The following is a 17071-nucleotide window of genomic DNA, read 5'->3' as shown; positions in this document are numbered from 1 at the left end:
CGTGGGAAAGAACAGGGGGATGCCTGGAGAATGAGTCCTTTCTGTGCCTTGGCCATCCATCAGCTCTGAAAGGTGTTCTGCAGTGAAGGTAAGGTGGGGAATGATGTTCTCCAAGGTCCCCCATGAGAAGTATCTAATAGGTTTTCAAATGTGCCCTTGAGATTTCTAAAATACATTTACCCATACTTTATAATTAAAATGTAAGAGCATTAGAAAGGTTTTAAGATCAAATGTCCATGGGGGATTATGAAACAACTGAATTCTTTAAAAAGCCTTTGTAATACAATGTGGTCTGTCAATGATATCTCCATTCAAAAAATCTTTGCAGAAGTATTTCAGTGTGCTGGTCTTTTGCGACACTCTGCTGTGATTGTGGTGGGTGTCCTTCCCCTCCCGTCCTTGGTACAAATACCTCTTTCCTTTTCCTCATGTTCTCTCAGCTGTCCTTATGTGGCTTGTTCTATCAGATTCGTTCCCAGGGATCAGTTGCCAGTCATTTGTGTTAAGCCAAATAATTCCTGTTTATAAGTGATGGTACGTAAATGTGTACATCCTTTTTTACACCAAGCAAACAGTTGTACGTTCATTGGGGAAGGAAGAACCAGGAGGATGCACAGTGTAAGTAAAAGTTAGTACTACCCAGGTGCCATGGCACCCAGTCCCTTGCGGGGAGGCCACATTCAAAGAAACACTGCCAAAAGTATACCTAGAAGGAATTTGGACTTTGGCTTGTATCTACCGAAGGAGACAGAGCTCTTACTCCACACCAGCACTTCCCCAAATGCACCCCCACCCCCAGCCCTTTGTTATATAAATCAGCCTGGCTTTTTGGCTTTAATTTCTTTAAATGTGTGGTGTGTGTGTTTTTACTTCTTTGAGTCAAAAGGAAGCTCCTGAACTACAGCATTCATGTGGAGAGTAGCAAAATAGAAGCTTAGGAAGAGCGCAGGCTGAGCCCCATGGCAGATGGGGTGGTTGTGGAAGTCCAGGCTGCGGTGTTGGGATTGCTGGAGAAATGGCAGGAGGCAGATTAGATCCAAGTAAGTCAATAATAGATCCAAAGCATTGACGTTCAGCTCATTCTATGCATTTCATCATCCTCTGTTATTTTTGAGTATGCTGATATTTAGAAGCATTTCCAGGCATGTTTTAAAATGACAGACAGTAAACTCTCTTTGACCAAAATAATTCTTTTCAAATCTCTGCACAGCATGGTTTCAAAGTTGGTTCCTCTTGCAGGGACCATTTAACGTCCGGACTGGGAAATAACAGTGCTGGTCTCCTGGACTTAGCTGGAATTCACAGCCCCGCGTTTGATATTTCTCTCTCTGCATGTTGGTGCTAAGAACTGCCAAGACAGCTCTTTGCAAAGGAGCAGCAGTAGTATGAGGATGAAGGGAGTTTATTTATCTTCCTGTTACATTCTTGTTTCCCTACTCCAGGTGTACCATTGCTACATTGTAATACGGAAGCAATATAGAGGCAAGAAGGCCAAGATAATAGTTTTATTTTGGGGTGATACAAAGTGAGTGTTTTTACTTAAAAAATGTTTTTAATGTTTACTTTTATTTTTGAGACAGAATGTGAGTGGGGGAGGGGAAGAGAGCGAGGGAGACAGGATCCCAGGCAGTCTCCATGCTGTCAGCAGAGAGCCTGACCCAGGGCTTGAACTCACAAACCCGGAGGTTATAGCCTGAGCCGAAGCCAGATGCTTAACTGACTGAACCACCCAGGTGCCCCCAAATGCGTGTTTTTAAAAAGAAGTTTGAGAAACTGTGTGAGTAGTACATATATGTGTTCATATATTTTAAATTTCTGCTTAATTGGCAGGTCTTATAATGCTCTATTCTTTTTGTTTTTATAAATCCTATTCCTTGTAGAGCCCACTCTTCACACATTATTTAAATAATTGATTTGTTTAGGGAACTGTTACTGATCAGCCATTACCCCATAGAATTTTTAGAAAATGATGTGATAATCTGACTTTTAAATTGTAGTGCTACTTAGGCCACTGCTATTAGACTTTAAGATCAAAATAGATGTTTCCAGGAACTTCTGATTAAGAATTTACAGATATATAATTATTTTAAGGATTTGGTACTATTTATTAGGGAAATAACTTCAGTTGTTATTAAGTATTTATATGAAATTCAGGATCTTTTTCCATAAAAGGAATTTTTCAAATAAAGTAAGAATGAGGAAAGGTTGAACTTTGAAGTAAGTGATTTTTAGAAGTGTTTGATTATATTAATTGCCAGAATTTCAAAATTAGTTTTTAAAGATTATGGATGCTGCTTTGTTCTGAGGACCAGGTAAACAGTATTAGGCTTTTTTCTTTTTCTTTCAATGACTTCTGGAGTGGAAGAATGCATAAGGTATTCAGATTAGTCATGGCTCCTCCCCCCCACCCCAGGAGTACTTTCTCTAAAGACCCCAGCACCAACCTCAGTCTGAACAGGCTGCCCCCCCCAGACACCCCCATGTCCCACAGTCACTCTGGACTTCCCTTACCCATAAGCATACTATATGGTAACAGCCAGTTGTTTTTGTCTTCCTCTGCCTGTATCTCCTTGCTACTTGGACTTTTCTTTAGAAATTGCATTTATTTATTTATTTTTAAGTTTTTATTTAGATTCCAGTTAGTTAGCATACAGTATAATGTTAGTTTTAGGTGTACAATATTGTGATTCAACACTTCCAGCCATCACCCGGTGTTCATCATGACAGTGCCCTCCTTAATCCCCATCACCTATTTCCCCCATCCCCCACCCACCTTCCCTCTGGTAACCATCAGTGTGTTCCCTATAGGTAAGAGTCCAATTTTTGATTTGCCTTTCTCTCTTTTTTTCCCTTTGAGTAAAGGGTTGGTTTCATTTCTTAAATTACACTTATGAGTGAAATCACATGATATTTCTCTGACTTATTACCCTTAGCGTAATACTCTCTAGCTCTATCCATATCACTGCAAATGGGAAGAGTTCATTCTTTTTGATGGCTGAGTAATATTCCTTTGTAAGTGTCCATTGATTGATGAATAGATAAAGAAGATACATATTTTTATAATATAAAAATATATATGTATGTAATATAGATATATAAGTTGCATTTAGACTGTTTCCTTTTGTCTTTTTTTCCTTTTATTTATTTGTTTGTTTATTTTTATTTTAGAGAGAGAGCATGAGTGGGAAAGGGGCAAAGGGCAAGAGTGAGAGAGAATCTCTCCCTGCTCAGGATAGAGGCAAACTCAGGGCTTCATCTCACGACCCTGGGATCATTTCCTGGGCCAGAATCAAGAGCTGGATGTTCAACTGACTGAGTCACCCGGGTACCCCTCTTTTTGAAATTCCAAGAGTTAATCTTTTAGAGAAATTGAAAGTTCATTTAGCAATCAATAGGTCGAATTCAGTCTATGCAATAATATTCCAAAAATTAAGAAAAAGTTTGGTGAAAATTTAAGTTGGAGAAATTATTTGCAGTCCTGGCATATTAATAAGTGGAATATGAATGTGACAAGAACGTCAGACCTCAGTGTTAGGAACATTACTTCAAGTTATTTTAGTTTTAAACTTCTTTGTTTTCATCTTCTGAGCTTAAATCTTAGGCTCTGAATTATGATAATGAAGAACTGGCACTGCTGTAATTACTTTCCCTGAGCACAGAATAGAGATGTTTTATTCAGATTTATTAGAAGCCAGCATGAACTTCCAAACCCGTCTCAGCCAATAGTGGTATTTCCACAATCTGCCAAGATGCTAATGATAAAAATCTCTGGAGACACATTGTTTCTGTATTTTAAGAAGTACAAAATCAGAACATGCTTTGCAAAATTGAAAATATAGTTATTCAAACAAAATGACAAATTTTTAAGAAAGGACTTTCCAGTGAAACCATAAACCATGAGTACACTGGGCATAGTATCCATCTAAATTTTGTGAACTTGAACTCAAAATGAATCTGAATTCCGCTTGAATTCCTTTTCTGCCACAGTTTGATAGAAGGAATTTTGCCTAGCACTGAAACAAAAGTGACGGAATTCTAACAATGAATTAAATTAGTTAGCTTTTGGGGGAGGGTGTAGGGTGTAGGGTGGTGACTTGAGAGGGATACTCTGGCTCTGTTTAGAAAGAGAATGGCAAGGATGCGGAGAAAGAGGATCTCTTTTGCGCTGATGGTGGCAATGCAAGCTGGTGCAGCCACTCTGGAAAACAGTATGGAGGTTCCTCAAAAAACTACAAATAGAACTACCCTACGAGCCAGCAGTTGCACTACTAGGCATTTATCCAAGGGATACAGGTGTGCTGTTTCATAGGGACACATGCGCCCCCATGTTTATAGCATCACTATCAACAATAGCCAAAGTATGGAAAGAGCCCAAATGTTCATTGATGGACGAATGGATGAAGAAGATGTGGTATATATATATACAATGGAGTATTATTCGGCAATCAAAAAGAATGAAATCTTGCCATTTGCAACTACGTGGATGGAACTGGAGGTTATTATGCTAAGTGAAATTAGTCAGAGAAAGACAAAAATCATATGACTTCACTCATATGAGGACTTTAAGGGACAAAACAGATGAACATAAGGAAAGGGAAACAAAAATAATATAAAAACAGAGAGGGGGACAAACAGAAGAGACTCATAAGTATGGAGAACAAACTGAGGGTGGCTGGAGGGGTTGTGGGAGGGAGGATGGGCTAAATGGGTAAGGGACACTAAGGAATCTACTCCTGAAATCATTGTTGCACTATATGCTAACTAATTTGGATGTAAATTTTAAAAAATTAAAAATAAACTTCAGTTATCTAGAAAGCCTATTTATTTAGAATACCTTGTTCCATGAAATGACTGTGCCAAATATTACTGTTTGTTTTCTGAGAATGCAAAGAACTCAACATGGAGGTTTTGACTGTAGTCTAGAAGCACATGCTTGAATCTACTATGCATTTATTTTTTTTTTAAGTTTAGAATGAGAGTACAAGTTTCAATGATTAAAACAAAACAAAACAAAGAAACATCCATGCACAAAGTTTTACTGAAGTCATTCTGACATTATTTGTTCATTCCCTTTTATTATTTATAAATTACAATTGCCCCTTGAACAACATGGTGGACAGGGGCACCAACCTTTCTCATAGTCAAAAGTCCAAGTATAACTTTTGACTCTCCCAAAACTTTAACTTCTAATAGGCTACTGTTGACCAGAAGCCTTATAGGTAATATAAACAGTGAACACATGTTTTGTGTATTGTAACTATTATATACAACATTCTTACTTTAAAGTAAGATAGAGAAAGGAAAATGTTACTAAGAAATCCTAAGGGAGAGAAAATACGTTTGTAGTGCTGTGTGGTATTTATTGAAAATGTGTGTGTGAGTGGGCCTGCGCAGTTCAAGGCCCAACTGCATATGCTACATACAGGAAGGATTTTAGGAGTTCTCAGTGGAAAGAGTGCTCAGCAGTTACCATCTGGCCTACAGCTTGTCTGCCCCTGCCCTGCCCTGTCCTCCTGGACTCTTAGGGTGTATGTGCCATTTCTTCTTCTACCTGACGCTTCATCCCAGCTCCGGATGTCAGTCTTCCACATCTCAAGAACCTTCTTTATCCATTCTCCCTTCTCTGTGTTTTACCTCTCTCTCTCTCTCTGTCTCTCCCAACACTTTCCTCTCAGTGTCTGAACGCAGTAAATTCCTTCTTTATCCAAAGTCCCCCCTCAACTCCATGGCCTCTCATGTCATTTGCTGAAAAAGCCACCTGAACTTGTTTCATTGCCTCACCTCTCATCATTTCTCAGCCCAATGTACCCGGCTTATACCCCCACCAAGCCACAGGTACTTCCTTTGTCAGGGTCACCAAAGATCTGCTCGTTACTACATACCCACATCATGCTTCTTGCCTTCTTTTCAAGCACTGTCCCACCCGGTTGAGTACTGTTTCCTTCCTCAAAGCCTCACTCCCCTTTTGGGTCAGAACTGCTGGTTCCTTCTACCACTCTTGCCCCTTCTTCTCACCCTCCATGGGTGGTGGTGGTGGTGGTGGTGGTGGTTGTTGTTGTGCTTCCCCTCCCCCTCCTGCTCCCCCACCCCTCCTTCCCATTCCTCAGATGTATGGATCTTTGGTGTTTTGTTCACTTCCCTTCTCGTGTACAGTCTTGTTACTGGGTGACACTGTCCATTTAATGATCATCTCTGTGCTGATAATTCTCCTATCTCCTGCCTTCTGTGCTCTCTTGAGCTTTGTTGAGACCACATGACAGTCCTGTACATACCTTAAAATCAGGGTGGTCAAAAAGAACCGCCTTCTCTTACTCTTTTTTTTAATTTTTTTAATGTGTATTTATTTATTTTGAGAGAGAGAGAGAAAGGGGGAGGAGCAGAGAGAGAGGGAGAAAGAAAATCCCAAGCAGGCCCAACACTGCCAGCACATAGCCCAGTGTGGGGCTCAAACTCGCAAAGTGTGAGATCATGACCTGAGCTGAAATCAAGAGTTAGACGCTGAGGGGTGCCTGGGTGGCTCAGTCGGTTAAGCGGCCGACTTCAGCTCAGGTCATGATCTCACAGTTTGTGGGTTTGGGCCCCGCATCAGGCCCAGTGCTGATAGTTCAGAGTCTGCAGCCTGTTTCAGATTCTGTGTCTCCCTCTCTCTCTGCCCCTCCCCATCTCGCACTCTGTCTCTCTCTCTTAAAAATAAATAAACATTAAAAAAAGTAAAAAAAAAAAAAAAAAAAAAGAGAGACACTGAGTGACTGAGCCACCCAGGCACCCTTGTCTGTCTCTCATTCCTTATGTGAAGGACACAGAAACCATCTAGAAGCCCTGGGCCTGAATTCCACAGTCATCAGCTTCTGTATTCTTCACCTCCTGAGCAGCTCAGTGGTCCATCCATTCCTTTTCACCCCACTGCCTTCACCCGAGAGCAGGTCTTAGTCCTTGTGCCTTGATTATTCCAGAAGCCTGATTTCCTTTCTTCATAACCCCAGTCTTGATCTTTCTCATCCCTTCCCTTCCCGTATTATAATATAGTCCTTCTATCCTGTGTTACGATACAGTCAGAACAATAGTTGTCAAGTTGTAGATCTGGCTTAAAGTCCATCAGTGATTCCCTACAGCTCTCAGGATGAAGTCCAAGCTCTTTGCATGACCCAGGGGCCCCTCTGTTTATCATGCTTCCCTCTAGCTTCTCCTCAAGCCCCTAAGCTCTTGGTATATAAAGCCACTTTCTGTTACTTGCCATTCCCTCCACGCAAAACACCATAATCCCAGCTGCTCCCCTCCCGGACTTCTTCCCACGGCACGTGCAGATGGCCAAAACCAGTTCATCCCTCTCTGACTCAGCAAACTCTTAACCTTCTCCAGTGTGGTAAAATACTTCCTGTGCTTCCTTAGCTATCCCTCCTTTCATTAAGTGAACAGTTGATTCGTCAATGTAATTCATTGGTGTAAAAAGGTTTTAAATGTCTTTAGTAATTACTGTAGAACTCTTGTTTGCTATTCCTGGGATCTTGACTACATGTAGGGTGCATTAAAGAAATAATGTTATCTGGAGCCCAGATTGGATGTATGTATGTCCAAGAAGAAAACGTTTTTTTCTGCCTTATAAAAAGCTGTGTCTTGGGGCGCCTGGATGGCTCAGTCCATTAAGCGTCTGACTTCAGCTCAGGTCATGATCTCACAGTTCCATGAGATTGAGCCCCGCATCAGGCTCTGTGCTGACATCTCAGAGACTGGAGCCTGCTTCAAATTCTGTGTCTCCCTTTCTCTCTGCCCCTACCCTATTCTCACTCTGTCTCCCTCTCTCTCAAAAATAAATAACATTTAAAAAATATATTAAAATTTTTTTAATTTAAAAAAATTAAAAGCTGTGTCTTTCAGGTAGAGGGTATATATATATGTAGGTGGGTATAAAGGAAAGGCCTTAATGCATGTTAAACTCAATGAGTGCCTTATTAGAAAAAATATCTAAACAAATTCAAGTTAATTCCATGAAGATACCTGCTCTCGGTAAGAAGAGGAATTATCAGGAAATTCACCAGAAATGTCAAGAAGTAGCAGCAGTCTCGAAGGGTTGAGATTGCAAGTGGAACCCAGTAGAGTAGGTCCTGCTGATAGCACCTTAATTTTCTTTAGTAGCTTCTGGTTTCAAGGAACAGAGACCATTCAAACTGCGAGGGGCATTGGAGTAATAGTGTTATCAGGAGTCCCCGTTGGTTGGAGGTACGTCCAAGAAGAACAGATTTTTTTCTGCCTTGTAAAAAGCGGTGTCTGTAATATTGCCTAGACTTTCTCTGTCTCAGTGCCTTCAGCTATGCCATGAAATTCATAGCAGTCCTGATCTCGTATGGATACTGGGAAGAGTCTTGAAGGAGTAGACTAAAGGGCTTAGATCAATACCGGGCACATGGGAAATGCTTAATGAATCTTAGCCGGTTTTATTAGCATAGCACTTCCGGAGTTGGGACCTCGCTTTGGAAAGGGCCTCTCCTGATGTTGGATGTGGCAGGTATAGGGTGACTGGGCCCAGCAGAGGACACTTCCCTCGGTAGCTGCCAGGGGAGAGGGAACAGGTGGCACCCTCTGGCATTCAGAGTGATTTATTAGCCAGAGATCGCTAAAACCTAACGGGAACGGGGTTCTGTCTGTGCCGAAGCGTGCCACCAAGATCCTTGAGCGTGAAAGTGGGGCGCTGCCTGGGCAGATACTCCGGTTACCAAGGTACTGGAGGCTCTGGTTTCTTTCCTTTCTTTCTTTCTTTCTTTCTTTCTTCTTTCTTTCTTTCTTTCTTTCTTTCTTTTTTTTTTTTTTTTTTTTTTTTTTTTTGCTTCCTTTCTTCTCCAACCCTAAAAATTGAAACTGGAAAACTTAATGTTTTTTTGATTGCTCTGCATCTATCTAAATGAGGCATCTGGGGATGCCTTAGTCCTGTATTTTTGCCTTTGATAAATAAAGCTAAATGGGTTCACGTTTTATTTTTATTTTTTAAAAATTTTTAAATGTTTATTTTTAAAAAATTTTTTAAGTTTACTTGTTTATTTTGAGAGAGACAGAGAGAGCAAGTGGGGCAGGGGCAGAGAGAGAGAGAGAGAGAGAGGGAATCCCAAGCACACTTCGCACTGTCAGTGTGGAGCCCAACATAGGGCTCGAACTCACGAACTGTGAGATCATGACCTCAGCTGAAACCAAGAGTTGGACGCTCAACCGACTGAGCCACCCAGGCACCCCGGTTTATTTATTTTTTGAGAGAGACAGAGAGCAGGAGCTGGGGAGGGAGAGACAGGAGGGGTCAGAGGATATGAAGCAGGCTCTGCGCTGACAGCAGAGAGCCTGATACGGTGCTCGAACCCACGAGCTATGAGATCATGATCTGAGCCAAAGGCAGACACTTCACCCACTGGGCCATCCAGGCGCCCCTAAATGGGTTCACATTTAAAGCATCAGCCAAGTACCTTTGCAAGCTCTATCAGCTGTTTGTTTGTTGCACGTCCTTAGAAAAAATGCTTGTCTCTGGATTTTGTGTCAGAAATTTTGAAATAGTTTACCATCCTTGTACTGATTTCATATAAAAGGGCCCAAAATACAAATGTGATTGCTACAATGGTTATTGACTTTGTGTTGGCCTGAACTGAGTCATTGATTTCTATTTATTTCTACATTTGCATTCACCTAGCTGCAGAAAGCTTTGGAGGAACTTTTGAGAAATTTGTTCAGAAAACTTGCTTTGAAGGAAAGATAAGCTTTGGAACAAAATATAAGTGAAATATATATGAAAAAGTACTTTTGTTTTCCAGAAAAAAGAAAAGTTTTGGGTTTGAATGAAAACGTTTGTTGTTTTTGTCTTTTATCTTGCGCTATACTTTTTTTTTTTTTTAATTTTTTTTTTTCAACGTTTATTTATTTTTGGGACAGAGAGAGACAGAGCATGAATGGGGGAGGTGCAGAGAGAGAGGGAGACACAGAATCGGAAACAGGCTCCAGGCTCCGAGCCATCAGCCCAGAGCCCGACGCGGGGCTCGAACTCACGGACCGCGAGATCGTGACCTGGCTGAAGTCGGACGCTTAACCGACTGCGCCACCCAGGCGCCCCTGTTGCGCTATACTTTTGATGTATTGTTTGAGAAATTAATCTCTTAAAAGTAAGTAAGTAAAAAGTGAAAAAAAAAGTCAATAATCTCATGGTATTATGTCCGTATCCCTTTTCTCCTTTTCACTAAATTATTTAACCTACAATATAATTTGAAAATAAGGTTTTCAAATTTAAACTTTTAGAACTATATTTGATGCTGAACTTGGAAATTGCAAACCCCAAAGGCCTACGTCAGACGAGAGAAAAACAGAGTGGGGCAGGGATCCCAATCCTGTGTGGTTTAATTCCTTTCCCCTTGTCAGTCCAGAAACAGAAAGTGCAGATTGTTTCACCATGAAACTAGCAACTCAAATGAGGCGGGAAGAATTGGTTACAATTCTGACCAGCTAATTTGTTGAGGATTTGTTGGAAGGCCCACCCTTCTGTCTTGCTGCAGCTGCTTTTCCCTAAGATTTATTGTCAGGGCCTGTGACACTGACACAGAGTATTAAGTTTGAAATTTCACTTTATTTAGGGAAGGAGGGGAAGATCCATTTCTATGACACTAAACACTACATCAAAGTTTTGATTGACTTTTGACTGTACGTAGCAGATTCTGGAAGCTTTCTGTGGTTAGTTGAAAGTCTGCTCTATGGTAGTGTCCTATCATCGGAGCTAAGAATTTACTTGACCTAAAATTCTGTACTGTCGTTTGCAATCTGGATTGGAGAAGTTTGAGAAGGAGGTGATTCCCAGCTGCTGAGGAAGTACTTTCGTTTTCTGTCAAGAATCAATAGGGCTCCTTCACAGAGTTAGGTGTCTTGAAACAGTTACACTTCAGGGTTGGGGCAGGGGGCTGAGGACGATCTAATTGTGCATTTGTCTCATTAAATGTATTCAGAGACTTCTCTGTTGCAGAGTCTGTCGAAAATCCCTTCTAGCCCTCTGTTGGCTAATAGCATTTTCAGATCTAAGCTAAGGTGTGTTTATTTTCCTTCCTCAATAGAGAGGCTGCTATCTTAGCAATTAGTAAAATAACTGTTGAAGAAAGATACGTATCTGTTTCTGCTATTACCAGAATCATTTGTGACTTTGGGAATGTTGACTGGAGCTTTTATATTCTAAGGCTAAGGCCATGAGGTAATCAGTGTTGTGTGGGCCTCTCCCAAAAGTCTAGATGGTCATCCTTTACTACATTTCTGGAGGTTTGGTTTTTTTTGTTTTTTTGTTTTTTTAATTTTTTTTTTCAACGTTTATTTATTTTTGGGACAGAGAGAGACAGAGCATGAACGGGGGAGGGGCAGAGAGAGAGGGAGACACAGAATCGGAAACAAGCTCCAGGCTCTGAGCCATCAGCCCAGAGCCTGACGCGGGGCTCGAACTCACGGACCGCGAGATCGTGACCTGGCTGAAGTCGGACGCTTAACCGACTGCGCCACCCAGGCGCCCCTGGAGGTTTGGTTTTAAATACCAGTCCTTGGTCACAACAGCAACAGCTGACAGTGGATATGATGGTGTGGATTGTTGTCTGCTCTTGGAAAAACTGTCTGTGCACCCTAAACCGATAGAATCACCTTCAAAATCCCTGCAGATTCTCCCTGCATAGTTGTTTGTTGATGAGACAGCACACAGGAGCCCAGGCAAGGACGGTGGATACAGACCTGACTCAAAGGAGAGGTATGAGTGGATTTTTTTTCAGCGAAGAAAATCACTTGGAGAAGTATGATAAAGTTATCCTATCTCACATAAAGAGCATATCTTTTTTTTTTTTTATGGGTTTGTTTATTTATTTATTTATTTATTTATTTATTTATTTATTTATTTATTTATTTATTTTTGAGACAGAGAGAGAGCGTGAGCAGGGGAGGGGCAGAGAGAGAGGGAGACACAGAATCTGAAGCAGGCTCCAGGCTCTGAGCTGTCAGCACAAAAGCCCATGTTGGGGCTGGAACTCACGAACTATGAGATCATGACCTGAGCTGAAGTCGGACGCTCAACCGACTGAGCCACCCAGGCGCCCCAGGAGCATATCTTTTTTAAATGTTTTAAAGGAAAAATTATCAAAACTATGTAAATACCAAATTATATCACTGATAGTAAGCACAAATATCTTTTATTTTTCTTATTCCCCTGTTGTATTCTACTTCCATGTATTAGGTGGTCTCCACAAAAACCTACTTTACAAAAGCACAGTTCTTTTTTCTTTATTGACTAAAATCTACAGGATGGAATATATGTTTGTTGAATAATGGTTCATTAAATGGACCCCGTATGTTTTTACATTGCTTTTCTCTCATCCCATTATATTTCTGCAAAATTGGTTTTGTGTCATAGCGTCTGCAATCAGTGTTTTATCAGATAGGTGTGCGTAGTTGAGATTGTTTGTGAGGGACATTGTGTAACCTGTTGGTTCTGAGAAGAGTTTCTGACGTATGTGTTTCTGTTACTCAAAGCAAATGAATGCTTGACAAATGGCAGCTTTGTCTTATTTCCTCAGGGCAACAGAGAAAATACTTTCCATTTTTTTTTTTTAATTTAAAAAAAAAATTTTTTTTTTCAACGTTTATTTATTTTTGGGACAGAGAGAGATAGAGCATGAACGGGGGAGGGGCAGAGAGAGAGGGAGACACAGAATCGGAAACAGGCTCCAGGCTCTGAGCCATCAGCCCAGAGCCCAACGCGGGGCTCGAACTCACGGACCGCGAGATCGTGACCTGGCTGAAGTCGGACGCCCAACCGACTGCGCCACCCAGGCGCCCCAATACTTTCCATTTTTAATACAAAAGAGGTAGTAGATCTTACCTGATTAAAACTATACATTTCTGCAAAACCATTTTGCTTCCTATGTAATCTGGAGGAAATGAAATTCACTTTTTTTTTTTTTCAACGTTTATTTATTTTTGGGACAGAGAGAGACAGAACATGAACGGGGGAGGGGCAGAGAGAGAGGGAGACACAGAATCAGAAACAGGCTCCAGGCTCTGAGCCATCAGCCCATAGCCTGACACGGGGCTCGAACTCACGGACCGCGAGATCGTGACCTGGCTGAAGTCGGACGCTTAACCGACTGCGCCACCCAGGCGCCCCTGAAATTCACTTTTCTGTTGACAAGATGACGGTCACTCACGTATTCAATTTGGATAAATGTTAATAAGAGTTTTTGCTGTTTTTAACATTTCAGAGAGGTTTGTAGTATTGGTTGGCTTGCTTAGCCCCTTTAATTTTTATGCTGCATTTTCTGTGCGTGTGGCTTTTTGTTTTTTGTCTGTTTATTTTTCAGAAATTTCACAAACAGCATTGTTACTCTATTACCAGAAAAAAAGAATTAAAAAAATAAGAGCCCACCCAGAATCCCGCCACTTTCTTTTTAGTTTGCTTTGCTTCCTTCTAGATGCTTTCCCTTTAAGCAGAAATAGTTGCAATAGTTGCAGAATTTGCTTCTTTTATTCATGAAAACTGGGGTTAATCCAGTACTTTATCAAGAGTGTTTCACTTAGTTCAGTGAGGAACAGATGTGCCTCATTTTGCCTATCACTTGTTTCCTAAAGTCGTAGGCGACGTGTCCCATTTTCACATGATCTTAAATCATTACTAAAATTCAGTGGATTTGGGCGCCTGGGTGGCTCAGTTTGTAAAGTGTCTGACTTTGGCTCAGGTTATGATCTCAGGGTTCTTGAGTTCAAGTCCCACATTGGGCTCTATGCTGACAGCTTAGAGGGTGGATGGAGCCTGCTTTGGATTCTGTGTCTCTCTCTCCCTGCCCCTCTCTTGCTTCTGCTCTGTCTCTCTCTCTCTCTCAAAAATAAATAAACATTAAAAAATTTTTTTATTCCGTTCTTCTTCATTGCTGAGCACTTTTCAGCTGGCAGTGATCCCTACTCCTTGCTCTTTGCACATCTCTGTGTAAAAACACTTCGGTGTTATGGAAGGTGAGTGTAGTAAACCCCTTCACTTCCTCTCACTTGGCCTTTTATACAATTTCACCTTTTCAAGTCTTGACTCTTTTTTAAGCAGATCACTTTCTTACCTTATCTTCTAGCTGTGTTATCTGAGAAATAGCTACTTAGGGCTAGGTAGGGGTAGAAACTGATACACATTTGATTTATAGAAGTATTCGGTTTAGACTTTGGAAGCTAGAATATATTGGCAACATTGGAGAGGTCACATGTATTTGCAGATTTTTTCAACAAGTATTTGTGAAGGGCCGTGCTGGGCACTAGGTCAGGGGGTGTGGACAGTAGTGATACGTAAAACTTTAGGGGCACCTGGGTGGCTCAGTCAGTTAAGCATCCGACTCTTGATCTTGGCTCAGGTCATGATCTCACAGTTCGTACTATCGAGCCCTGCGTTAGGCTCCTGCTATCAGCACAGAGCCTGCTTGGAATTCCCTCTCATTCCCTCATTCCCTTCCTCTCTCTCTCTCTCTCTGTCTCTCTCTCTCAATAAGTAAACAAACAAACAAACAAACAAACATTTAAAAAATGTTTATTTTCACTGTCAAGGAACTTTTCACTCATTTTACTATTTCTGCAGGGTTTTTCTCTACCTTCTTTGAACTACCTGTTCTTGAAATCAAGGACTTGCACTTACACTGATACATGAATTCTGTTCAGGGAGTGAGCTTTGTCTGCTAGGTTTAGTGTGAAACTGGATGATTCGTATCTCAGAAATGTCTGTGTCTCTTCTGAGCACCAAGTCGTTTACATTTAACATAGAATATTCATCTTATTTATTGTTTTTAAATAATTTTAATAATAGCTGTCTTTTATAGATATGAAGGTTGAGAAATGTTCAAGGGTTTATTTTATAAGATAGAAAGCTCTAGGTTCTTCAGAGAAGGTGGCAAAGCTGTGATCTCATGAGTTTAGATAATTGATAACAGAATGCGATTGAAGGAGGCCGCACGCAATCTCTGCATCATTGTGCAGAAGTGGCGAACAGGACTCGGAACTTCTGAAAGTTAAATACATTTAATTTTGCTGACTGATAAGCTGCATATGCTATTATATTCCCCGTTCCTCAGTTATTTCCTAGTCTGCTGAGTTATAGGTCTCTGTAGACAAGGCCATGTAGGGCTTTTTAATTTTAATATGTATTTTGCATATAAGGTGTACATGTCTACTAGAGATAATTTAGAAATATATATTAGCAATATAATACATATTCTGTGAAATACGTGGAAGTAGAAATTAGCTTCTACCCAGAGATCATCATGGTTAATATTTTGGTATATTTTACTTCAGACTTTTTACTGTAATATGTATACATTTTTTTTCCTTACTAAGATCCATACTTTATTTTATAGCCTGATAATTTTTTGTGGTGTTAGGTTGTTTGGGCCTATAGGGTATGGGGAGTTAAGTCTTTCTGTCTACCTTATTCATTCCATTTTAAAAAGAACACAGCATATTTGGCATGGACTTTGGGCTTATTTATTTATTTATTTAGAAATCTCAAGTCATTGTAAATGAGCGTGTATGTTTTACTACAAATTCATACTCAAACTATCACTGAATAGCAATTTTATTTAGATAAATTCAAGTGTGTTTGGGGAGGAATTTTTTTTATTCTAAAATGTTCAAATGGCTTCACATTAAAAGAGACTGAAATGAAAACAGAGCTCACGTGTATTTGATAAAGCTGTAAAATACATAATAATGGTGGGTTTTTTTACCAGCTTTTAGACAATAAGTAGACTGCAAGCCCCATAAAATTGGAGACTGTGAATACATACCACCCCATTCTAGACATGTTTCTTTTTTTTTTTTTAAGTTTATTTATTTATTTTGAGAGAAAATGTGTGCATGCATTCATGGAAGGGAGACGCATGGAGAGGGGAAGGGAATCCCAAGCGGGTCAGTGCAGAGCCCGACAGAGGACTCGAACTCACAGACTGTGAGATCATGACCTGAGCCAAGATCAAGAGTCAGATGCTTAACCAACTGAGCCACCCAGGTGCTCTGTTTCTTAGCACAATCCCTAGCATTCAATAAGGCATGAAAAACATGAGTTGAATGAATGATTGAAGAAAAGAAAGATGAGGTAATTCATCTCCTTGCTTGTAGTGAGGACAAAGGAGCCGTGTCCCGGAAGAGATTTCTAACCACATATCTTTAAAAATTGTAGCAGCACAAATGAACAAAAATGGCAAATCTTTTTAACCACCCAAAGCTTCTATTCCTGTATTCCCCAGATAAGCCATTTGTTGTAGTCTCTTAGAAAAGGCCGTGTATTAGTGGACTCTAAGAAATTCACAACTTTGACTTTTTCAGCCCTCTTTCTGATTGCTCTGGGCTGTGTTTCTAGTAAAAGTCAAACAGAAACAAAAATAACATGGTGCCATAATTGTGTTGACAAGCTAGGCCAATAGTTGGAGGGATGATGATTCCAGCTCCACCTCTAACCTCCTCTCTTCTCTTCCTCAGGCTACTTTCTTCAGAATGATTCCCTGCAGAGCCGTGCTGTCTTTTGCCCGATGTCTGATCCGGAGAAAAATCGTCACTCTGGACAGCCTAGAAGATTCCAAATTATGCCGCTGTTTATCCACCATGGACCTCATCGCCCTGGGGGTTGGAAGCACTCTTGGTGCTGGGGTTTACGTCCTGGCTGGGGAGGTGGCCAAAGCAGATTCTGGTCCCAGCATTGTGGTGTCCTTCCTCATTGCTGCCCTTGCTTCCGTGATGGCAGGCCTTTGCTATGCTGAATTTGGGGCCCGAGTTCCCAAGACTGGGTCTGCGTATTTATACACATATGTCACTGTTGGAGAGCTGTGGGCATTCATCACTGGCTGGAATCTCATTTTATCTTATGTGATAGGTACGTTTCAAAAAAAAAAAAAAATCAATCTAATTTTGTGAAATGGTAGAAATAGCACTGAGGTGGAGGCCTTGGCCTATCTTTGTAGGTCTTCATTAGTTAGTGACCATGTGATCGTGAGTGACTCACTTGATCCCTCTATGTCCCATTTATCTCACCTCTAAAATGTCTCCCTAATTGCAAAATCCAGTG

The 17071-nt window shown here is 40.8% G+C and overlaps 1 protein-coding gene across 3 annotated transcripts in view; it reads left to right on the top strand.

The window, feature by feature from the left end:
* SLC7A2 (solute carrier family 7 member 2) overlaps positions 1–17071 on the top strand; it is a 76916-nt gene that overhangs the window by 34805 nt on the left and 25040 nt on the right. For 2 of the 3 annotated variants that reach the window (XM_045454859.1, XM_045454880.1), the window contains exon 2: positions 16489–16879. In XM_045454859.1, coding sequence (XP_045310815.1) covers positions 16504–16879 — 376 coding nt within the window. In that variant the 5' untranslated portion in view covers positions 16489–16503. Of the gene's footprint in view, positions 1–8130; positions 8218–16488; positions 16880–17071 lie in introns of all 3 variants that reach the window. The other variant, XM_045454870.1, reaches the window with a different exon arrangement.

This window comes from Leopardus geoffroyi, chromosome B1 (assembly GCF_018350155.1).
Source record: "Leopardus geoffroyi isolate Oge1 chromosome B1, O.geoffroyi_Oge1_pat1.0, whole genome shotgun sequence".
Taxonomy (NCBI): Eukaryota; Metazoa; Chordata; class Mammalia; order Carnivora; family Felidae; genus Leopardus; species Leopardus geoffroyi.
This window is presented reverse-complemented; position numbering and strand designations above follow the sequence as displayed.